General features: G+C 36.6%; 1 protein-coding gene across 1 annotated transcript in view; it reads left to right on the top strand.

The window, feature by feature from the left end:
• Nucleotides 1-24,637, top strand: part of LOC128657753 (nephrocan-like) — a 44,732-nt gene extending 20,095 nt beyond the window's left edge. Inside the window, exon 3 of the mRNA XM_053712161.1 lies at nucleotides 24,196-24,637. Coding sequence (XP_053568136.1) covers nucleotides 24,196-24,637 — 442 coding nt within the window. The remainder of the gene's footprint in view (nucleotides 1-24,195) is intronic.
• Nucleotides 24,638-26,139: the final 1,502 nt, after the last annotated feature.

The raw sequence follows: 26,139 nt of genomic DNA, 5'->3' as shown, positions 1-26,139 counted from the left end.
GCTGGGGCTGGAAATCTACAATTTAAAGGGGTTATTAATGGACACAATTGGGTTGTAAGGCTGCTATATAACATCAATCTGAAATTTCTATTTAATACAAAGTAATATAATTTAATTCTGAAACAATATTGGGGAAGGAGTGTCCCACTAATCCCCTTTGAGAAAAATGGGGCATGTGCATTCTACTGACTCAACGGAAAATAGGGCTGGTCTTCATATTTTTCCAGGGCTGCTTTTTATTCCCAGTCCAGCCCTGCCCATATAAAATAGCAATTTAAATTCACTATTGTTTAAATAAATCCAACAATAAAAAAACAATACTCTTTTTTCATAAATAAATAAATAGTATAGTATTACACCATTTATCACAGTGGTTTAGTAATGAACAATATTTACATATATTTTGGACTTAAACTATATAAATGAAAACATACTGAAGGTACAGAACTTGCAGTGTATCAATTGTAACAAGAAAAGTGCTACGCTTTATTTATAAAAAATACATTTACATTAGCAAGGAAGGTTGCACATAAGTCCTATATAGATATTTACAGATAAAGACCTAGTCTAGTAGAAGATTAAAAAATGCATTGTATGAAATAACCATATACATATAAAACAGGAATGGACAGTATATGCCCTCTGCATATATGATATGAATAGCATAAACAACTGACCTACACTTCTTGTAACACAAGATATATTGGCGGGAGTGGATGGAGGAAGCTTTATTTTAGTTACATATATATATATATATATATATATATATATATATATATATATATATAGTGGGGCAAAAATGTATTTAGTCAGTCACCAATTGTGCAAGTTCTCCCATTTAAGAAGATGAGAGAGTCCTGTATTTTCATCATAGGTATACCTCAACTATGAGAGACAAAATGTGGAAACAAATCCAGACAATCACATTGTCTGATTTGGAAATAATTTATTTGCAAATTATGGTGGAAAAGAAGTATTTGGTCAATATCAAAAGTTCATCTCAATACTTTGTTATATATCCTTTGTTGGCAATGACAGAGGTCAAATGTTTTTTTGTAAGTCTTCACAAGGTTGTCATACACTATTGCTGGTATGTTGGCCCATTCCTGCATGCAGATCTCCTCTAGAGCAGTGATGTTTTGGGGCTGTCGCTGGGCAACACGGACTTTCAACTCCCTCCAAAGGTTTTCTATGGGTTTTAGATCTGGAGACTGGCTAGGCCACTCCAGGACCTTGAAATGCTTCTTACGAAGCCACTCCTTTGTTGCCCGGGAAGTGTGTTTGGGATCATTGTCATGCTGAAAGACCCAGCCACGTTTCACCTTCAATGCCCTTGCTGATGGAAAGAGCTTTGCACTCAAAATCTCACGATACATCGCCCCATTCATTCTTTCATGTACACGGATCAGTCGTCCTGTTCCCTTTGCAGAGAAACAGCCCCAAAGCATGATGTTGCCACCCCCATGCTTCACAGTAGCTATGGTGTTCTTTGGTTTCAACTCAGCATTCTCTCTCCTCCAAACATGACGAGTTGTGTTTCTACCAAACAGTTCTACTTTGGTTTCATCTGACCATATGACATTCTCCCAATCTGCTTCTGGAACATCCAAATGCTCTCTAGCATACTTCAGACGGGCCCGGACATGTACTGGCTTAAGCAGGGGGACACGTCTGGAACTGCAGGATCTAAGTCCCTGGTGGCGTAGTGTGTTACTGATGGTAGCCTTTGTTACATTGGTCCTAGCTCTCTGCAGGTCATTCACTAGGTCCCCCGTGTGGTTCTGGGATGTTTGCTCACCGTTCTTGTGATCATTTTGACCCCGCGGGGTGATATCTCTTGTGGAGCCCCAGATCAAGGGAGATTATCAGTGGTCTTCTATGTCTTCCATTTTCTAATTATTGCTCCCACAGTTGATTTATTCACACCAAGCTGCTTGCCTATTGCAGATTCAGTCTTCCCAGCCTTGTGCAGGTCTACAATTTTGTTTCTGGTGTCCTTTAACAGCTCTTTGGTCTTCACCATAGTAGAGTTTGGAGTGTGACTGTTTGAGGTTGTGGACAGGTGTCTTTTATACTGATAACAAGTTCAAGGAGGTGCCATTAATACAGGTAATGAGTAGAGGACAGAGGAGCCTCTTAAAGAAGAAGATACAGGTCTGTGAGAGCCAGAAATCTTGCTTGTTTGTAGGTGACCAAATACTTATTTTCCACCATAATATGCAAATAAATTCTTTCCAAATCAGACAATGTGATTGTCTGGATTTGTTTCCACGTTTTGTCTCTCATAGTTGAGGTATACCTATGATGAAAATTACAGGCCTTTCTCATCTTCTTAAGTGAGAGAACTTGCACAATTGGTGGCTGACTAAATACTTTTTTGCCCCACTATATATATATATATATATATATATATATATATATATATATAGACATCCGCCTGGGTGCACAGATGCATAAAATATTCCACAAAGAAAGTGCACTCTCAGGTCTTTTGAAAAAAAGATCCAAATTTAATGAAACGTTTTCGGGGACGTTGAAAGGGAGGTTGAAAGGAAGGTGGCCCCTATTTTTAATAAAAATTTAAAAAAAAGAGCTAATTGAGTTATGAAAAGTTGGCAATGTTCCACTTAAAAAATATGGAGGTGCAAATACAGAAAGTAAAAAAAGCTTTTAACGTAAAATTTTCCAAAGGTGCTGATGGTGTGTGGGTCGCAGAACGGCTTAAAGGCAGTGGCGGCTGGTGACTTTTCAAGATGGGGGAGCACTAGCCCCGCCCCTGGTACAAGAGTCCTGTCACTGGGGCAGCCGCAGTATAAGGATATATATATATATATATATATATATATACACACATATATATATATATACACACACACACACACATATATATATATATATATATATATATACACACATATATATATATATACATACACACACACATATATATATACACATATATTTTATATATATATATATATATATATATATATATATATATATATATATATATATCTATATATACATATATTATATATATATATTCACATATATACATATATATATATATATATATATATATTCTGTCACTATCCCATCTCTTATCAGACCAGTTGCACCTCAAAAGAAAACTTGCACGTTTCATATTGAAATAGAGGTGCAGGCTTTATAGGGAATCAACGTATTGAAATACCCCAAAATGTATTTGACACATCAGCTGTAAAGCAGCACAGCAGCAAAAGCACATGGTGCTATATACAGAAGGAAGATTTAGCATAATGGGTACTTTACTTACAGAAGCCCTCTCTACATCAATCGCAGCCATAATGCTTTGGTGAATGCTTCTGCCACCAGTCGTCTTGCAATCTGCTTGCTTATGAATTGATGCAATCAGGAGCGATCTCAATGGGATCCAATATGGCCACTGTACTTCCTGGAAATTCCCATCTGCATTACAGAGTCCCCTTTCACCGCCCACAGGTTTGAGCAAAGCACGCATATACAGTTTATCTGACTTGCACAATTTAATAAGAAAAATATACGATCCGGCTTAGAAAATGTAAATACATACAAGTACACTGATGTCAAAATAGTAAGTTAACTGTTTATTTAATTTATCCTTTTTTTTTTCTACCCACGAGCGCAATGTATGCTGGACTTTGTAGTACAGAGCTCAGTTAGGTAGGAGAATCTCTAGTCAGCTCAGCTCTTAGTGTGCGAGTGTTACGTGACAGCTGGCTCCCGCACACTAAGAGCTGTGCGAACAGGAAGGCTATGGGCTGGCCTGTAGGTGGCGCTGCAGTCAATGCAGTTTTAAAGTGGAAAGTGCTTTTGCCTATACTTCTATGTATCGCACTGCACAGCATGTGCAATACATAGAAGTATAGGCAAAACAGCCCTTTCCACTTTCAGGTTTCAGGCAGCCTAATATCATATGCATGATGATAGTTACACTGCACAGTCTCACAGACACAGACAGCACACAGGAAAATAATACATTTATTAATAAATATAATATAAAATAATATAAATAAAAATAAAAAATTACATAATTTTTTTTTCTCATTTTTTTTTTCTTCTGCTCATTTTTCCCCCTCCTCTGCCCCCTGGGGGTTCACGTGCGACAGTGCACATATGGAGGAGCCTCCACTGCTTAAAGGGAAAGTCAAATCCAAAATTTGAATTGTTTAAAAAGATAGATAATCCCTTTATTACACATTTCCCAGTTTTGCACAGCCAACATGGTTATATTTATACACTTTTTACCTCTTTGATTACCTTGTATTTAAGCCTGTTCTGACAGTCCCCTGATCACATGACTTTTTATTTCATTATCTATTGACTTGCATTTTAGCAAGTGTTGTGCACAACTTCACGGGCTTGAGCACAAAGTTATCTATATTATGGCCAACATGAACTAGCAATCTTCTGTTGTGAAAAGCGGCTGTCTATAGTGTCCTAGAAACAGGCAGAAATTTAGAGGTTTAAATGTTATAAAGTATATTAATATAATTGTGTTGGTTGTGCAAAGCTGGGTAAATGGGTAATAAAGGTATTATCTATCTTTTAAAACAATAACAATTTTGGTGTTGACTGTCCCTTTAATTGATGTATGGTGACAACATTTTGTTAATGTTAAGTTTCTATTTCTTTAAATGTTCAAAATCATCAATGTGCACAATATGACACATATATTACAATTAAAATTTTACTGGTATGAAGCTTATTTGATGATTCATCTCTATATGGCAATCACTATTGTCTCCCCATGGAGGTCTTCACTGATATCTTGCCCTGTTCTTCATAAACAATAAACACCTCATTATTTGTTAGCTACCTGTGGATGTCACAAAATACATCCTCTCCATACTGTAGATAAAAGTTAACACACAATCTTACCCATGGATCTCTGTGACAGGAAACAAAAACAAGTGTAACATGTAGGGTTTAAACACCCTTTGTGTAAGTAGTAGAAAACCAATAGACTGACTATTCTCAATTTTTGTAGATAAATAATTTGATAAATTTTCCTAAAGGATTATGATTGACACCAATATGTAATGCTATTTATACACAAACAAGAATACTATTTTGTAATGGTCATTCTATGAAACTACATGTAACACAAACCTTATAAAAATGTTTATTGTGTAACATGGTAAATAATTAGGCAAGCATAATCATGACAGTAATGTAATAATGATAACTAAACAGTCACTGACACTGCAGTCTCATAAAATATATATAGATTTATATATATATATATATATATATATATATATATATATATATATATATATATATATACATACATACATACATACATACAGGGCTTGAAACTTTCAGTGGTACACTAGTCCCGGGTGACTTGGAATTTGCAGCGGAAGACTTTTTCCTGTCTGTAACTGGACTAGTAACTTTTTTTAATCAGGGCTAGTAGCTTTTAACCCCCGACTAGCAAACCATAGTGATATTATTCCACTTGCGTGTATATATATATATATATTTAAATATAATGGGCTAGATTACGAGTGTTGCGTACGTCATTCTTTTCACACAAAAGTTGAAAGTAAAAGTAAACACGATTGCTTGAGCGGGTTTGCCCAACCTCAGACCTCTGGTTAACTGCTTCGTATAACAAAAAAGTGTCACAAAACATATCCAAAATACATTACAAAGTACAGTTACACTCGTAATAACATCATCTAATAAAAATTATTAAAAGAAAAATATTGCACACAAAAGTTATAAGGGCTCAAATTTATGAGGTCTCAGGTGTTAGAAAAAAAAAACAGGTAAAGGGCTTTAGCATTGAGATACATACATATACATCTCTAAATATGTGTATATATATATATATATATATATAGTCGTGGCCAAAATTATTGGCACCCCTGCATTTCTGTCAGATAATGCACCACTTCGCCCAGAAAATTGTTGCAATTGCAAATGTTTAGGCATTCTCATGTTTATTCTTTTTGTTTGTATTGGTATGACACAAAAAAAGAGGAGAGAAAAAATCCAAATCTGACACATTCCACACAAAACTTAAAAAATGGACTGGACAAATTTATTGGCACCCTCAATTTAATATTTGCTTGCATACCCCTTGGAAAAAATAACTGAAATTAATTGCTTCCTGTAACCATCAATGAGTTTCTTATTCTACTGGAATTTTGGACCACTCTTCTTTCGTCAACTGCTCCAGGTCTCTCAGATTGGAAGGGTTCCTTTTCCCAACTTCTGTTTTGAGATCTCTCCACAGGTGCTCTATGGAATTGAGATCTGTACTCATTGATGGCCAGTTCAGTACTCTCCATCACTGTGTCCATTTCTGGGTGCTTTTTGATGTATTCTTTGGGTCATTGTCCTGCTGTAAGACCCATGACCTCTGATGGAGACCCAACTTTCTGACACTGGGCCCTACATTGCACCACAGAATTCTTTGGTAGTCTTCAGATTTCATAATGCCATGCACTCAGTCAAGACATCCAGTGCCTGAATTAATTGCGGATACGGTTTTAAACTGCGATTAATCACCACGGTTTTAAAACCACTAGAGTACACGATTTCTTTTAAAAACAAACAAACTTCAGATCATCATGAAAACGGAGGCGGAGAGGGAGGATGAGAGACGGACCAGTGTGCGGACGTGGGCGGACCTGAGAATGCCTGCAAAATGGCCATTTTTGCCGAGATTGCAGAGTGTGTGGGAGCAAAGGACATTCATCTGGGAGTGGTGTGGCAATGGTCAAGCGGTGGTGTGGCGGCGGTCAAGCGGTGGTGTGGTGGTGGGACAGCTCAAAGTTGTGAGCAATAAAGTGAGTATTGTACAAAAACTTTAAAGTGCCTTTTTTTAACTTCTGTGACGCATAACATTGAGTTTTATTACATTTTACAATATATTTTATTTATATATGTTCATTAAGGGTTGCTTGTAGGATGTATTGTGAAGTCAAGTGAATTGTAAATATTAATATATTCAACACATGATGTTACAACAATATATATATATAAATAATACTAGTTACTTACTAGATATATGATAAATGTAACTATTATATTTATATTTATGTAATATATAATGTAGTTGAGTCAAGTGTATATTCCCAGAAGATAGGTCATCAATCATCAGTACACAGTGGTGCAGTTCACAACAATTTTTTTTTATTATTATATTTTTCATTAGTTACCATTACCCTTATTATACCAGTTTGCAGTCCAATAGTGTACCATAACAGAGTACACAAATATTTTTTTTATAAGTAATCAAAAATTATCTATATTCTGTAATTGATGTTCCCAAAAAAGTTTTCGTTTAATAACATTTTTATTTTGTCATTCTTTATGGATGGATGCTGCTGCAGTGCAATGCAAGTAATTTATTTATTTATATTTTTTTAAGAAAAAAAAAATGGAATAATGTTTTTATTGTAAGCTGCAATGCAAGTCAGTTTGTTTTATTTATCATTGCTGCAACAATAAGAAATCATTATGCATTTTGGTGAACCAAAATAGCATGATGCTTAAATGTGCTATCTGCATTCATTGTGTCAGGTGTGCAATGCCCCATTAACCTGTCCATGTGCATTGTGCAGCCACAAATTAGCAGCCCTGAACTAAGTATGCCTAACCAATTGTGTTTAAGAAATAAGAAAATAGCTAAGCTAGTTACTAATATAAGTCAATTCAATTGTGAATGTTGTTTAAAATTGCATGCTCTATTGCTCTTGATTGATTCAGAAGTTGAACACAAAATACATTAAGTAATTAAATGAATAAAAAAAAGTGTTTTTACTTGTCTCTCCCAGTCCATTACTGTTTCTGTGTGTTGTTTGTTGTCTTTCCAAAAAGAAGAACTTGTCTCCCCTGACCACCCCTATTCTATGTTGTCTATTTTTCAACCAACAGCAAAGACTGCCTGTGTGTCCTCTCCTACTAGTATCAAGTTCACCAAAGTCAGCCAACAGCTGTGATTCCAGAAGATTGCAGCCTGTTTCTTCTTCTACAACTGCAAGTTCATCCACATCCTGCAGCCTGTTTCTTCTTCTACAACAGCAAGGTCATCCACATTCTGCAGCCTGTTTCTTCTTCTACAACAGCAAGGTCATCCACATTCTGCAGCTTGTTTCTTCTTCTACAACAGCAAGGTCATCCACATCCTGTAGCTTGTTTCTTCTACAACAGCAAAGTCATCCACATTCTGCAGCCTGTTTCTTCTTCTACAACAGCAAAGTCATCCTGCAAGTGCACTGCAACTCTGCAAGGCTAGCCTGTGTCTTCTACAACAGCAAGGTCAGTCATTCAGCCAGTGTCTTCTACAACAGCAAGGTCAGTCATCCAAAGCCAGTATCTTCTACAACAGAAAGGTCAGTCATCCAAAGCCAGTGTTTCTAAAACAGAAAGGTCAGTCATCCAAAGCCAGTGTCTTCTACAACAGCAAGGTCAGTCATCCAAAGCCAGTGTTTTCTACAACAGCAAGGTCAGTCCTCCAGAGCCAGTGTATTCTACAACTGCAAGGTCAGTCTCCTGCAGTGAAAGCCAGTGTTGCCTCAATCTCAATTAAACATGATGATGAGCAAGCCCATTGTTGTCTTCTTTATTTTCAATCAATTTCAAGTGTAAGCCTGTGGTCTCTTGTCTCTTCACAATCAAGGTGACTGCATCATCATTAAGCCAATTGTTGTTTTATTTATATTCAAGTGCAAGCCTGTGGTCTCTTGTCTCTCAATCCAGGTGATGTCACTGCATCATCAAGCCCATTGTTGTCTTCTTTATATTCAAGTGCAGCAAGCCTGTGTTCTCTTCAATCAAGGCGACTGCTTCATCAAGCACATTGTTGTCTTCTTTATATTCAATTTCAAGTGTAAGCCTGTGGTCTCTTGTCTCTTCTCAAATCTCAATCAAGGTGACTGCATCATCAAGCCCATTGTTGTCTTCTTTATATTCAAGTGCAGCTAACCTGTGTGTTCTCTTCAATCAAGGTGACTGCTTCATCAAGCATATCGTTGTCTTCTTTATATTCAAGTGCAGCAAGCCTGTGTTCTCTTCAATCAAGGTGACTGCATCATCAAGCCCATTTTTGTCTTCTTTATATTCAAGTGCAGCAAGCCTGTGTGTTCTCTTCAATCAAGGTGACTGCATCATCAAGCCCTTTTGTTGACTTCCTTATATTCAAGTGCAGCAAGCCTGTGTTCTCTTCGATCAAGGTGATTGCTTCATCAATCACATTGTTGTCTTCTTTATATTCCATTTCAATTGTAAGCTTGTGGTCTCTTGTCTCTTCTCAAATCTCAATCAAGCTAACTACATCATCAATCAAGGAGGCCATTCAATTGTTGTCTATCTTTCTATTCAAGTACAAGCCTGTGGTCTCTTGTCTATCATTGTGCCAAGGTTGCCACTGATACTGGCAGTGTGTGCAGTAGTATAATCTCCTCATTTTCTGTGGCAGCTTGCAGTGTGTGCGGTAGACTCCAGTAGTTTAAATCTCATTTTTTGTGCCAGCTGGTATTTTGTGTGGCGCGCTGTACATAAAATTCAAGATGAGTTCTGAAGAGCTGGCTGTGTCCAACAATAACGATGATGATGTTGATGTTGCTAGTGAATTGTTGGTGCCAAAGAAAGATTCAAAATCAGTTGTTTCGGATTCAGAAAAAATTATGTGAAACAGAACCAAGTAATCTGCAAGACTTGTGGAACGAGTGTTGCAGCAAAACAAAGTAACACATCAAACCTGTTCCAGCACCTTAAGCAGCGGCATAAGGAAATCTTTGAACTATGTATGGCAAAAAAAAACGTGATAGAGAAAAGACAACACAAGCTGTGAAGCTAAAGTTGAGCAGCAACAATCAATCATAAAGGCATTTGCAAACACAGTGACATCACCATATGCGAAGACCTCTAAAAGGCATAGAGAAATAACCAATGCTATTGCATATTATATATACACGGTTAGTAAAGAAGGCTTCAAAAGAATGATACACACACTCGACAATAGATACCAAGTGCTATCTCGCAATTACTTCTAGAGAAAAAAAAAAGTCAGTGTATCATATGTGAAACCATTTCTGCATCTATTAAACCCAAAAAAAAACTGGCTCTGGAGGAAGATGATTCTGACCTTACCATGACACTGAAATCCAAAATTATTGAATATATGAATAGAAATTATGAAGATACTCAAGATCTGCTAGATATGGCATCATTCTTTGATCCACGATTCAAGACAACTTACGTAAATGCAGATAAAATTACAGGCATCAAGGCTAGGGTGATGTCTGATATGGCCATTGTGCCTGAGCAGCAAGTCGTGCAGAATCCAAGTCAAGCAATCAGCAGTCCCCCATGCAAAGTAATCGATGAATGTAGAAGAAGAAACAGTGCCGTAAATGCCTTAACCAGGGCAGGTTCCAACTTCCAATGTTTTGTATTGTATTCTCTCTTTTAAATTTAAAAAATTTACTCTGTCTTACTATACTATGCTGCAGTGCTGCTGCTATTAGTTGATGCATGGATGTTAAAAACAGGTTGCAGGATTTACCTTGTCAATGACACATCCCTCATGTTTTCCTGGATAGTCACTCAGCTAAATGACTAACACATGAAGCAGTGTGCAATTGTACTACATAAATTACTACACTTAGAAACACAAATCACCAGTCAGTCAAAAATCAATCAACCAAATCAGTGAAAAATCAATAATTTAGTCAAAAATCAAGTCAGCAGCAGTTTTCAGGTTTCTCCATGCATACACTGCTTCATTTGTTACTCATACCACAGCTAGACTGACTGCCCAAGAAAACATGGACAATGTGGTAAGAACTGGCCAATAGTTAATTTAATTTAAATTAGCTTTGTGTGTCATTAGTTCACTTGTTTGTATTATGTACTCTAACTATATTAGTGTTCTGTTATGTTCTACAGAATAGCTGTGTGATGAAATATGACAGGCAGTGCAGGATGTCAGGATTGACCTTGTCAGTGCCACATCCTTCATGTTTTCCTGGGTGGATACTCACTCAGCAAAATGACTAACACATGAAGCAGTGTGCATTGTACTACCTAAATCACTTAGAAACACAAATCATCAGTCAGTCAAATCAATCAATCAATCAAATCAGTCAAAAATCAATCAAATCAATCATTCAGTCAAAAATCAAGTCAGTAGCAGTTTTCAGGTTTCTCCATGCATAAAAGATAAAGAGAACAAGAGGAGCGCCTCATGTGCATATCAATATGCTATATAGTGATGTGAATCAAGTAAGCCAAGTGGGTACTCACATGCGACTATAGTACACTTATGTACAGGTAGGTGCAGGCTGGAGTCTTAGGGTGTACCAGCTAACCCTTTCAGTAGAACCAGATGATCTCACAATGAAGCAATTAGTTAGACTGCTCTCCTCCTCATAGACAAAGCCAGAGCTGTATAGATAATAATAAAAAAGAACAAGAGGGGCGCCTCATGTGTGCATCAATATATCCATATATGTGAAATCAAAGAAAAAAAGCCAAATGGGTACTCACAATTGGCCCAAGTACACATATGTACTAGTAGGAGCTGGCTGGTATCTTCAGGTGTACCAGCTAAACCTCTCCAGGTGCAGAGTAAATAGTGCAGGGGGATCTTTGTCACAATATGTGCTGATGGATAGTCAGAAGCAGTATGTAAAACTGCTATAGAAGGTAATGAACCAAAGCTTGCATAAAACAAGTTCAGTTTATTAAAACAAATATTGATAAGTTTAAAACAATAGCAAGCAAAATTTAAAATCATGCAACGCGTTTCTCAACCTAGCATGGGTTGTTTAAGATTCTGTAGTGTTGGGGGCGGAGCCAACTGCCGAATGGAGCAGACATTTACATATAGAGCTCCTGGACCAAATGCCATATCAAGCTACCAAAAAGTTGTTTTTTCATTGAGAAAATAACCAACTCCTGCTCTACATCAACTTGTCTACATTATGAACCTACTCCAGTTCATTTAACAGAAACTCCGACACAACGCTCCTACATGACGCAGCTCTGAAGCTCTCAAAAATCAAGACGCCATCTTAAGCCTCTTTTCGCAGAATAGTAAAGTGCAATATTCTATCATAACGCCGCACAACAAGCAGCGGGCGGACAGACTACTGGGAGAAAATCTGGACCTGCAACCGGACTTCTCCTTTCTTTACCTTTAACATACCTGCCTTGCTTAGCAGGAAAATTGTGCATTGCGCATTCAGAGCTGCTGAACCCCCGAGTCTCCCCCCTCCCTTTCTTACTGGTATCTAGGCCACAGCCTTATCAACGGAGCATATCCGATAACGATCTCTGGCGCTCTTCTTGATGGTGGTCACTGTACATCCCTCTTACCTTAAAAAAGACATGGAGCACACGGAAGAGTGGGAGATCATGATAATCCAACACTTAGAGGATCATTTGGCCGACCTCCAGCAAAGCTTGCTGACAGTAATGGAGTTAGCTAGATATCTACCGCAAGTCTCAAAGACAACCCCTCAACATGAAAGTATGGAGATCCCCCTCCGGATAACTAGAAAGCAAACTCCAAGAGAGGATGAAGCATCTACTAACCAAAACTCCTCAGAGACTGTAGGTGAGCCGCCCCACATTAAGTCCTTAGACACCGGGACATTATTTGATTGCTGGTCAGACAACATACTATACTCAGCCGTAACTAAAGCTGGGATGCACACTCCCCTCCCTCAAGTGCTCTTCAGCCGTGATGGAGAGAATATGCTCAAACAGGACTTAAAGGGACAGTATACACTCATTTTCATATATCTGCATGTAATAGACACTACTATAAAGAATAAGATGCACAGATTCTGATATAAAAATCCAGTATAAAACTGTTTAAAAACTTTCTTAGAAGCTGTCAGTTTGGCTCTGTTGAAAAGGTAGCTGGAAAGCCCACTGCAAGTGGCAAATAAGACACTCCCCCCTCCCCCTTCTTTTACATATGAAAAGACCCTTTACACAAACAGGAGCAAGCTGGAGAAGGTAGCTTACAGTATTCACATAAAACTTTGGAGCTTGGTTAGGAGTCTGAAAATCAGAGCAATGTTATTTAAAAATAAATAAAACTATACATTTATTTAAAAAAAAACTTTATAGGCTATATAAATAGATCATCTACAAAACATTTATGCAAAGAAAAAATGAGTGTATAATGTCCCTTTAACTACACTTGATGAACTAAGCAGGCTCAATTGCCACTTTACAGGGGTCTTCCCTGCCCTTCAGTTTGTGCTGAGAGGAGTCTTAAGACAACCTTTGAGCTGCATTTATAAATTTGTTCGATTTTGTTTAATGTGCTCAGAATCTGGAGTGGGCTAGTCTCATAGTTCCACGTTTGTCTTTCGGTGTTGTACTGGACATTAATAACTCCCTAGTTCAAATGATCTCTTTCCCTTTATATGTTCCATTACCAGTGTTTTAAAGGCAACAACATTGTTAAGTCATACTATGCGATTATACTTTATTCAGCAGGCTGTAGCTCTGACAGAATGTATTATGCTTGTTCCCTTTACATGTTCCTTGTCATTGTTGAGGGGGGATATTTAAGTTTTACTTCAGCATTAAAGGTTTGATCCACAGAGCTCTTTTAACACTACTGGCACCATACTATTACACCAAGAACTAATGTATCAAAAGAAGAGAACTTAGAGTGCTAGCTGAAATTAGAATTGCTATTTCCCTCTAGAAATGATCCATATATGGTTGTGACTTGACTCATTAAAAACTCTATGGTTCCCTTGGTCTCGCTGAGGGATAAGAATAGCCTTGACCTTATACAATAATACCGCTACAACACTCTCACGCATGGGCACTGCTTGCGGCCGAGGCGGCACTATGTGTTGGGGGCCTGAGAGGGATAGGTCAGTTATTGGACACCATGCAAACATTCAGCTACAAAGTATAGATCAGTGACTAGGGGGGCACCGTTTATTACTTTACTCACTCCTTCATGGATGTTACTTAAGCTCTAATCTCCCATTTATACCCTCTTACTATATATACCTATACCTACAATTCTATGGCTATATATATCTGGTTGCCAACCGGCATTACATTATTCCAAGAGACCATTTCATTTAGAGATAGTTATTGTACACTCCCTACCAAAGATTAATAGTCCATATAAGGGTTTAGCTCATATATAGCTCCACACAACACATCACAGTCTTCCACCTTACCCCCAATCCTTTACCTTTTTTTTTTTTTTTCTCTATTCCTTTATTTTTATTCCTGGCCCGCTGTACTTTCCCCTTTCTCCCTTCTTACCTATGTAACTAAATTTTAACATTAATGTCTACATTTCAACAAAAATTAAGAAGAAAAAAAAATGAGGTCCTACACATCCAGGCTCCATGTTATCGTTAACTATTACTCATTGTAGTATCCCAGAATCTATTCCGTCTCTTTTACTGAATCAACTGAAGTTATTATATTTCTAAGAAGGAACTAGATTATCTCAGGTGCAGTTATACCTTTCAACAGGTAGTCAGCCTACGTAGATCTGGAAATACTACCTTCTATAGATACCTAAGAGTGACATCTGTATAGCACTTTCATGCCTGTAACACCTTGTTGTTTATTTTTGTATATGTTGTACACCTCAATAAAAATCTTTAAAAAAAAAAAAAAAAAGATTCTGTAGTGTTAAATAAACTTTTTATTTAAAAAAGGTGTTATAGTAATTTTTAAGAAAATTGCGATTAAATCGCAATTACGTTTTATTTTTATTTTTATTTTTTTTTAAAAAGCAAATGTTTTCCCCCCTTATATTGCCCAGCCCTAATATACACATATAAACACATAAATACATATGTACGAATATATATAGACATATATAAGTGCATTGGAGCCCTTTGCAGTTAAGTAGATGAAAACATGAAAAAACATATTTATGCAGCAAAACCACTTTACTTTCAACTTATAATACGGTGCAACCTGACACATGCAAAAAGCTTACTTCTAGTGCAGTTAACAGTCGTACGGGAGCGTTAAATAGAACTCCACTTGTAATCTGGTCCATAGTAAGTAAAATGAACACCAGCAAAGCAAGGCTATAAAACATGAATATGTTCAAGTAATGGAATATTAAACAATAAACAACCGTCATGAAGTAATGCTAAATAATATTTGTAAAAAAAAGTAAGCATGTATAAAGCTTCTGAAATGCAAAGGCTTTTGGTGTGTTTTCAGAGAAATGCAGTACGACTGTGTGTGTGTGTGTGTTTGTATGTGTGTGTTTGTATGTATGTGTGTAATTGAATGTGTGTATGTGTGTGTTTGTATGTGTGTGTTTGTATGTGTGTGTTTGTATGTGTGTGTTTGTATGTGTGTGTGTGTGTATGTGTGTGTTTGTATGTGTGTATGTGTTTGTATGTATGTGTGTGTTTGTATATGTGTATGTGTGTTTGTATGTGTGTGTTTGTATGTGTGTGTGTGTGTATGTGTGTGTTTGTATGTGTGTGTGTGTTTGTATGTATGTGTGTGTTTGAATGTGTGTATGTGTGTGTTTGTATGTGTGTATGTGTGTATGTGTGTTTGTATGTGTGTATGTGTGTTTGTATGTGTGTATGTGTGTATGTGTGTTTGTATGTGTGTGTGTTTGTATGTGTGTATGCGTGTGTTTGTATGTGTGTGTGTGTGTGTATGTGTGTGTGTTTTTTTGCATTTCTCTTTTGCATGTCCACAGCTGTCTGACTTTACACAGGATAAAACAACTTATACATTTACAAAAAATAATACTTTGCTTTCAATTTCTGTTACCAGTATATAAAAATGAGTTGAACATATCTACAGCTAGTTCTATAATGTTGAATAAGTCCTTCCCTTTAAGTAAAAAAGTTGTTTTGTTATAAAATGTCATTGCAACTTCCAACTGTGGTAAAAGTGTCTGCATGATGTAGTTTAAGTATGTAATGTTTATACTTGCAAAAGTTTTTTCCTGATCCCTCTCGTCACTGTTCTGTGTGTAACAGAGGACTGTAGACTTTAGCTGAAGGTTCATAGGTTACCCCTGGTATTGGAAACTCTCCCTATATGATGTATCCTCCCATGTTTCTTGCCCCGCCTTTGTGTTGTTAATCTATTTGTCAAATGTCTATTTCAGCTTCACATTTATTTCAGTGATTGGTATCCTAAGCTTCTTATTACAATATAATGAATAACAATAACAAATATTTTTATAACCATTATATATAGTCTATAATGCAGGATGATGGTGCTATAATTTAATTCTAAAAATATATAAAGTATCATTAATTATCTTTTTTAAATTATATTGTTGACCTTGCCTGAACAAAAATATTTCTGAATTTGTATTTTTTTATGACTAATCTGAGGTATTTAGCCAACTTGTTTGTGTTGTTATTTATTATTTTTTATTAAAGTTGTTTTTTTCTTTGCAATAAACAAAAGAGAAGTACTTTTCAACAAATTACATATTCATATAACAGTAAACAAGTGCAAATGAAGATTATAAATTTAGCTAAAAAAATATGAAAGAACAGAGCAAATAAGATTAGGGTTGTATGAGATACTTCCATTTAAGATAGTAAACCCCAAAATGTTATTTTATGATTCAGATAGAACATACAAATTTAAACAACTTTCCAATTTAATTCTATTATCACATTGTCTTCATTCTCTTGTTATCCATTGCTGAAGGGACTGCATTGCACTACTGACAGGAAGCTGAAAATATCTATTTAGCCAATCACAAGGGACAAATGTGTGCAGGCACCAATTAGCAGCAGCTCCCACTAGTGTATGATATGTGCGTATTCATTTTTTAACAAGGGATACTAAGAGAACGAAGCACATTTGAAAATAGAAGTGAATTTAAAAGTGTCTTAAAATGACATGCTCTATCTGAATCATGCAAGTTTAATTTTGACTTTCCTATCCCTTTAATACAGTGATTTTTAACCTTTTTTTTGCCGTGGCACACTTTTTTACATTAAAAAATCCCGTGGCACACCACCATCCCAATATTTAAAAAAAATCACACATTGTAGCCTAATACAGCATATATATATACACATACACACAAACACACACACACTGTATGTATTGTGCTGTTATGCCATGCCTCCTACAAACTACCCCTGCACTGGGAGTAAAAAACAAGCAAAGTTTAAAAAATATGTCACACTGTTGTCAGTCTGCCGTGGCACACCTGAGGATCTCTCACGGCACACTAGTGTGCCACGGCACACTGGTTGAAAAACACTGCTTTAATATATTAGCTAAGTATAAAGGAATCATTTGGACTATTGATATATTACATAGTAACATAGTAGATGAGATAGAAAGAAGACAGAAGTCCATTGAGTTCAACCTATACAAATCCTTCTTGATTTACAATAAAAAGCTCCAGTTGAGCTGAAAATAATTCCATTAAAAAGGTGACCCATTTAACACAAGCAATCATATCTCTGAAGTCTAGGGATGTGCAGGGGAAAACAATTTGTTTGGACAAAATTTTTATAAAGAATATTCAAGGAAATTTATTTCCCCAAATATTCATTCCCTGCACTATATGTTTTTAATTTTGTGTAAAACTAAATGAAAATTGAATTATAGTTTTACATTTACATTTGTTTTCGTTAAAACGAATTTAAATGTTTCAAAGCTACAGGGGAAAAGTTCACCTGTAGCTACAAACTTATCCTAACGTGCTCTGTTTCTAGCCAGAAATGTATCTAAGCCATCATTAAATGTATCTAAGGTATGTAATCCTTGCTTCAAGTCATTAATAAAAATGTTAAAAAGAACAATACTGATCCCTGGGGGACCCCACTAATTACCGTTGTCCAATCTGTGTATGATCCGTTTACTACTATTTGTTGCTCCCTGTATTTTATCCAGTTATTTATCCATGAGATAAAATTTTCAGCTATTCCCAGTCCCTTAGTTTTGTACATTAATCTCTTATGTGGCACTGTATTAAACACCTTTGAAAAATTCAAGTATATCACATCAACTGATTCCCCTTTATCTATATTTTTTCTTCCTTCCACATAAAACAGAGGCGTAACTAAAAACCACAGGGCCCAGGTGCAAGAATCTAAGCTCCCGCCCATCCCCCCCCCAAAAAGGTGAATTTGACACATATCTTTTTTTTCTTTTTTTTTTATTTACATTTAACACAGGAAAAAAATCAGATTACATGTCTGCAAAAGGAGATACCCTGTGCCCACAGTCTGTGAGATGGTCTGACCCCCTATTACTGTATATAGTGACACTGTTCACACCAGTACTGTATATAGTGAGTCAGTGACACAGTCTGTAATCTGCCGGTGAGATGGCTGGGCTGACCCTACCCGTCTTGTACTTTATAAAGTGACCACAGTAGTCTGTGACATGGTCCAGTCCCCCATACTGTATATAGTGGTACTGTATAGTGACACTGTTTACCACCCACCCCCCATGCTGTAGTAACGAGGTCTGTAATTTGCTGGTTCCACAAACATACACACACACACACACAGTCACATACACACACACACACACATAAACACCAATGGGTAAAAAAAAACACTAACCCCTGTAGTCAGAGACAATAGTGAGGCATCATTTTCCCCTCACATGATATCAGTGCAGACAGTGGCAGGTCAACGTTTTTTATTGAAAAAGAAAAAAACATTTTCATTTTTACTTTTTTAAGCTGGGCCCCCACCCTCAGGGGCCCAGTCGCAAACTCTGCACCCCCTGTAGTTTCGCCCCTGTCATATAATCTAATTAGATTAGTTTGACATGATCTATTTCTCATAAAACCATGCTGATTTGAGCTCATAATCTAGTTTACACTGTCAGAAAAAAGGGTACAGTTGGGCTCATTTTGTGAAAACTTAGGGTTCAACTGCTGTGGTTGTACTCTCAATGGATCATAATTACTTAAGTAACTAATATGTACCATTTAGTGGTAAATAAGGTACAAATATGTTTCCAACTGTCAAAGGGTCCATGTTTGTACCATTTAATCCCCCCAAAAAGGTACAATCACTTTTGTGTCTAAAAGGTTGAGGGGGGTGGGTGGTTTAAGGCTGCCAAACCCTGCAAGTCCATATCATTTGTACACCTCAATTATTCATATTCACATAACTGGCAGTCACCCAAAATTAATGCAACATACATGTTGTACAGCAAAATAATTATGTTCAATCGTTGTTGGTAATATGCAAGAAGCAGGCAAAGCAAAAAAAAAACCTTAATAACCCATATTTTCAATGATACTGTGTGGCTGGTTCTAAATAGCAAACAAGCACTTAACATTTTAATGTTTATATTTAGAGCATCAAGATGTTAACTCTTAAACATAAAAGCATAAAGCATGTATTAACTAAAATTACAAAGAAAAAAAATAGTTTTAAACTCTATAAAATAAACAAGAGCTGTTTTTAAAAAAATAAAATAAAATTGTACCCGTTCCCCAGTCACATACATGGACATTGTGTAACACACCACAGCGCCATCTGTTGGTTGAAAGTTCCTTGAACTGTGTAACACAGCTCCATCTATTGGTAGCAGGTTCATCACCAAAATGTGTACTGGGGAAATAGATGCATTTGCATATATTTTGCATAGAGTGACAATTCAACGTATGGTTGTGAGTTTTATTGTTTATCCCTCCCTCGAAACCCCCTTCTTTTCGTTAGAGTTATATTTTATTATTATGTTGTTTTCTAGCATGTCACCCTAAATTAAATGGGGTGTTTTTAGAGTCTAGTACAGAGTGATATAAGCCACGTTGAGTAACTCTTTTTGAAACTGGTTATTTGGCCTTGTTCTTTCAGGTGGTTCTGTACCATTCTTTGGATTTGCTTTATGGTTACAGTATCCAAACGTTTTTAAACTGCAGTGTGGCTATTGTATCTGTCTGGAAAAGTACATATTAAATGAATGCATGTTTAAATGTTTTATAATAAATTTAATGGAACAGCTTTTGTAATATTCTGTGTTGAGTATAAATGTGCCACTATGAGGTACAAAGGGCTTGTCACTGGGGCAGTACCCTTAAAAGGCCAGATTTGCACCATTTTTAAAGGGTACAATAGGGTACCATAGCAGAGGTCTAATCTAGTCACCAAAGGAACATATTTGCCTTTGAAAGGTACAATCTGCAAGGATAGCAATTTGTACCCATGTTAAAGGGTACAGCGGGTGTACCTTTGAAGGTACTGCCCCAGTGGCAAGCTGTTGTATCCCCTAAAGGTACAATTTTTGCACATTATTTCTGACAGTGTACATGAATATACTTATGGATAAGATCCCTTATTATTCCTTGAAGTATTATCCCCACTACTGATGTTAGACTAACTGGTCTATAGCTTTCTGTTTTTAAAAAGTGCCACCACATCAGCTTTACACCAGTCCTGGGGTATTATGCCTGAAGGTACTGAGTACCGAGAGAGCCTGTCCACCCGCAATCGCCACTTGACTGCAGAAGAGCTCTGTTGTTCATTCTGTCCCCCTGCTTTTGGCCAACCAATTGCATAGGAGCAGGGCCTGTCAATCACCCAGAAAAAGTGAGTTTGAGGTGTTTTATTTCTGGCACCTAGATTAAGAATTGTCTTTACATGTGTGGTTACAGAATCACACTTGCAAGTCTGAACTGAAAGTTCTTAGAAGCTGCAAAAGCATTTTGATATATTTTTCAAGCCCTAGAATAGATCACATTAACTTTCAGTGGAGTACTGACAGGTTTTGACCAAGGGACTAGTACACCTCACACTTATATCACTGTATAGTGAACATTTATACACATATTAACACAATACACTGCACTATATGACAATGCAAGGCTTCTATACACTAATAATAAATATGTTGCACTGTATATTTAATGCAGAGTACATATACCCTGATAACATATATGCAGCACTGTATAATGATGTTGAGGGTTCATTCACTAAAAAACAGAACAGGCTGCCCTGTATAATGATGATGGGTGCCTATACACTGATGGTGAGCACCCTGTGCTGCATAATGATGCCCAATATTTATACACTGAAAATGAACACACTGAACTATATACCGTAATTATGGCATGTATCTATACACTGAAATAGGACATGTGCTGAAATTATGGCCACCTATACATTTGAATGTATAAGTATGAACATAGAGTAAACAGATGATAGATACTGCGCAATAATGAATATAGATAGATAGGTAGATACATAGATAGATACATAGATATGCAAAACAGAAAGAGAAGCAGTCTGCCAGGAACGAACAGCAGCATCAATAGCTTGTTCTATGGCCCGGTTACCACCTGGAAGTAGCTTCTTTCTGCCCAATTGTGCTTTTCACAGAGGAAAACTTTCCTGTAGTATATCAGTCTGATCCCGCCGACATGGTCAGTCCAGACCCAAAATACCAGGCAATTCTCCTCTGAACAAGGAAAAGGCAACCCCAGACGATCGTTTCGGCCTTCTGTGGGCCTCGTCAGTGAGGTGCAGCCATATTCCTCTAATCTAAGCACATTGGGCAAGGAGTCCATGTCTGGTTTCCCCCATCACCCATAGGGAGACTATCCCCAGGGCCATATTTACATATGCAAAACAGAAAGAGAAGCAGTCTGCCAGGAACGAACAGCAGCATCAATAGCTTGTTCTATGGCCCGGTTACCACCTGGAAGTGGCTTCTTTCTGCCCAGTTGTGCTTTTAACAGAGGAAAACTTTCCTGTAGTATATCAGTCTGATCCCGCCGACATGGTCAGTCCAGCCCCGAAATACCAGGCAATTCTCCTCTGAACAAGGAAAAGGCAACCCCATAGATATACCTGACATTGTGCAGGAGAAGAAAATGCACCGATATCCTGCAGTATATCATAAGTTGGAGGATTGTAGCCTTATCAATGCTCCTAGAAGTGCCCATCAGCCCTAGTACTACCCATTAGGATGTGAATGGAGACAAATCCCACTGCTGTCACTGGCTCCACCAAATTTTATGAAGGCTGTTAAAGTTTTGCAGAGAGCACAGGGACTGTACAGTAATATATTTTTGCCAGGTGCATCCAGTTGTTCAGGCTGATCTGTACTTTTTGCCTCCATATGTTTCACGGGAGTCCCTTCATAGTCTAACCACTATGACACCATGTATGTCCCCTACAATGCCCCTGCACGCCACCCCTTATTTCAGTGCTTTTTTTTAGCTTTTTACAATTTTCCCCAACAGCAGTGCTAGTTCATGTGTGCCATATAGAAAACAGTGTGCTCACTCAAGTGGAGAATGATAATGGGTTCACAAGAAACAGCACACTAAAATACAAGATTGTAATTGCTAAAAAAAACACTGAGATTAGATACAAGGTAATCACAGAGGTAAAAAGTATTTTAATATAACAGTGTTGGTTATGAAAAACTGGGGAATGGGTAATAAAGGGATTATCTGTCTTTTTAAACAATAACAATTTTCAAGTAGACTGTATCTTTCATTTCAGTCAGTTGCAGTTTCCAGATTAAAATCGGCTGCAAATACCACATTTGTTTTATTACTGTAATTCAATGAGCTGCTCTCCTAAATCTTAAATCTCATAACTTTTAGACACTTGCATTTTTTCTCCTTTACCAAAAGATCTTGGTCTTGTCAAGAAATATTGCCAGTTTCATCCAGTAATATTACATACATTATATCTAAGCACTGTGTTTTGTCGCCTGTATGATGTCACTTATGTTTGCAAACACCAATTTACAAATGTATATTTTCACCACATTCTTACATTCTATTTTATGATATTTTACTCCCCCTAATATAAAATTCTACTTAAATGGGCATATAAGGGCAACAATAAAATGGCCTAATGTGTTAGAGTATTCTTTTATTGCACAAATGCTTGCATATAAATTCTGCAAAGGACACATCTGGTGAGCCAATGGCAAGAAACATAGCCACTGATCACCAACTAGAGCCCAGTAGTGCATAACTGCTCCTGAACCTACCAAGTTATATGTTTCAACAAAGGAACCATAGGGAACAAACTAAAATTGACATTAGAAGTAAATGGAAAAGTTTCTTAAAAATCCACACTCTGTCTAAAGCTTGAACATTTATTTTTTTACTTTTATGCCACTTTAAACAGCATTTATGTATGCATGGATGGAGATGAAACCTCTAACCCCAATCAGGGACATTTAAGAGTGAAGCTGTATATATGTTTTTATCTCATATAAGCATTATAGTGATATGTATATGGTGCGCTAGAAAAGAAGCTCACATAAAGACGTGTAGGCAGGAAAAAGAATTAACTATGTGTGTGATAGGGGCAACAAACTAAAGACCAAGGGGCATATTTATCAAAGTGCGAGCGGACATGATACGATGTAGCGTATCATGTCCGCTGCACATCAATAAGGCCGCTAGCAGGGGGTGTCAATCAACCTGATCGTTTTCAATCGGGTTGATTTCTGTCCACCGCCTCAGAGCAGGCGAACAAGTTATGGAGCAGCGGTCTTTAGACCACTGCTTCATAACTTCTGTTTCAGGCTCGCCGGAAACAAGGGGTATCAAGCTCCATTCGGAACTTGATAATTCAGCCCCCATTGGTTATGAAAAGGATGTTACTTTTTGTCAATTCCAAGCAAACATCAGCTCTCTGTTCTTGGCAAGCCTTGCACAAAGCTGCCAGAACATGAATCCCCTCTAATCTTATTGCCCCTTCTCTCACCTTACTTGCTCTGTAGACCCGTCTCTATCTACCCATTGTATATTTCTTAATACCAGCCACAACCACCATGAGCTTATCTTATATGCATCAGGAAGCAATTTTAAGGTATTGAGAAGATCCAGAGTAACAGGTCATGTTATATCCCTTTATACTAAATTGTGATTTATTTTACTTTATCCCATTCCACTTACTCCTTCAAATTTTCCACCCTCATCCTTACTCTTCTCCCTATCTGAACATTTCCTTCTGCCTTCCTTCTCATTTTAGAAAATGAAATTCATATATTGTTTTCTTTTTGTCAGGGCATACGTTTTGGCACCCACCCACCACAAAATTACCCATGTACACTAAAAATATTTATGTTAAGGACATTCTATTATAACATGGATATCTGATGCCCCGCAATTTAATCAAATGGTTTGGAGAACTGTTATTTTACTGAGCATCAGAATTTATCAAGTTTGAATGTAAATATGGTTTTCTAGAACTCATTTTTGTCTTTCAGTTTGCCATCTACTCTGTCGAGGCTTGACCTCAAAGGAAACAGGATAGAGAACATTGGTGAGAATGATCTTAAACACATGACAATGCTTCAAGTCCTCAATTTACGAAACAACAAGATTGCATCCCTAGACCACCATGTGTTTGAATATTTGCCACGACTTAGGCACATCTACCTGGATGGGAACCCATGGAACTGCACCTGTAATCTTCTAAAGGTCAAAAAAGTCCTACTAGAAAAAGGAGCAGATATAAAGGGAGGGCAGTGTGCAGAGCCTTCTTTCTGTCGTGGAGAATACTGGATGATGTTTGAAACCTTTCAGTTTAACTGTGAGAGCTCACACACCTATGACAAAGGCAGAAACAGGAAAAAAACTAAAGCAGATGATGTCTCTAGTGTCAAAATACAATTAGAGGATGACGATTATGATTATGATATTGAGTAAATATGTATCTTTTATATGATATCTGGATATCAGAGCTATTTTTGAGTAAGCATTATTGTTGAGTTATATAAAAATGAATATGTATATTCCTGAATCTTTCAGAAAGTGATTAATATATATATATATATATATATATATATATATATATATATATCAAAGCACACACAGGATTTTTCTAATGGTTAAAATCTTTATGTTTAAAATAATAAAACCCTGAGGACAAACGTATTTTAACATATGGTAATTTGTTATAACAATTGCAAATGGAAATGATTGATAAAGACATGCAAGGTAACGCAGGAGATTCACATGACGTGTAGACAAATACGGACATGTAAGACAGCGTATGTTACACAATATGTAAACATGTACATGAATGTTTTATATAATGTAAGGGTTTTGATTCTTTTTTTTTACCTGAAATAAAAAAATATTTCATAAAGTTAAATTGACACTTGACACTTAATGCTTGGTTGTATATTTACAATTATAAATTTAAAATACCTTGCAAACTATGGGCTACTTATGAATGGAGCGCTAATTATTGCTCCTGGTCGCGCACTAACTGTGCTTGACTTTGGCTTTTTGCGCACATCGGATACCGCGCATTTTACAAGTTGAATGTAAAAACGTATTGCTCGTACAGTACCAGACACGCGCAAAAGGCCAAAGTTACAATATCGAAATTGAATTAATGAATTAACATATTCTCCCATAGACATCAATGGATCACTAAAAGTGGAAAAAAAATACCCTACTGGCACATTTTCTCAAGTGCGCTAACCTGACATGAAAATATTAATATTTCACATTCTAATTTTCTTCACATAGCAGAATATGTTTTATTTATTCTTAAATACATATTTCTACATATATCTGATGGAATTTTGGTACAATATATTTGGTGTATATATATTGAAATCAATCTGCAGATCCACCCACCAAATGCCAGCTACCTGGGTGCAAAAATGTCCTTGAATAGTGCCACAGAAGAATGCACTCACAGGCTTTACTCAAAGTGAAAACAACAAAGGTTTATTGAATGTTTTCAGGGAGAAAAGCCTGTGAGTGCATTCTTCTGCGGCACTATATATATATAAAAATATATATAATTAGATATGATTATATATAGGTATAGATATATACAGGTATATATAGGAATATATTTCTATTTAAATAATTTAAAAATATTTAGAACACATTTCCCTATGTGCAGAACATGGAATGTGAAATATTTGCATTGAATACACAGTATAACCCTTAATTAAATATGAATATTTCATAAATATGCTTTTTAATGTTGTCAGCTACTTGACTGCAAAGGGCTCCAATACACTCATATATATGTCTATATATTTATGTCTATATATATGTCTATTTATGTATACATATTTATTTATATGTGTATTATTGTATATTTCTGGTACATATATTTTACATTCTAATAAAGAATGTTATTTTTATTCTTAAATATATATATATATATATATATATATATATAT

The sequence above is a fragment of the Bombina bombina genome, chromosome 4 (genome assembly GCF_027579735.1).
Source record: "Bombina bombina isolate aBomBom1 chromosome 4, aBomBom1.pri, whole genome shotgun sequence".
NCBI classification, from domain to species: Eukaryota; Metazoa; Chordata; class Amphibia; order Anura; family Bombinatoridae; genus Bombina; species Bombina bombina.
Note: the sequence above shows the minus strand (reverse complement) of the source record. Positions and strands in the feature narration are given on the sequence as shown.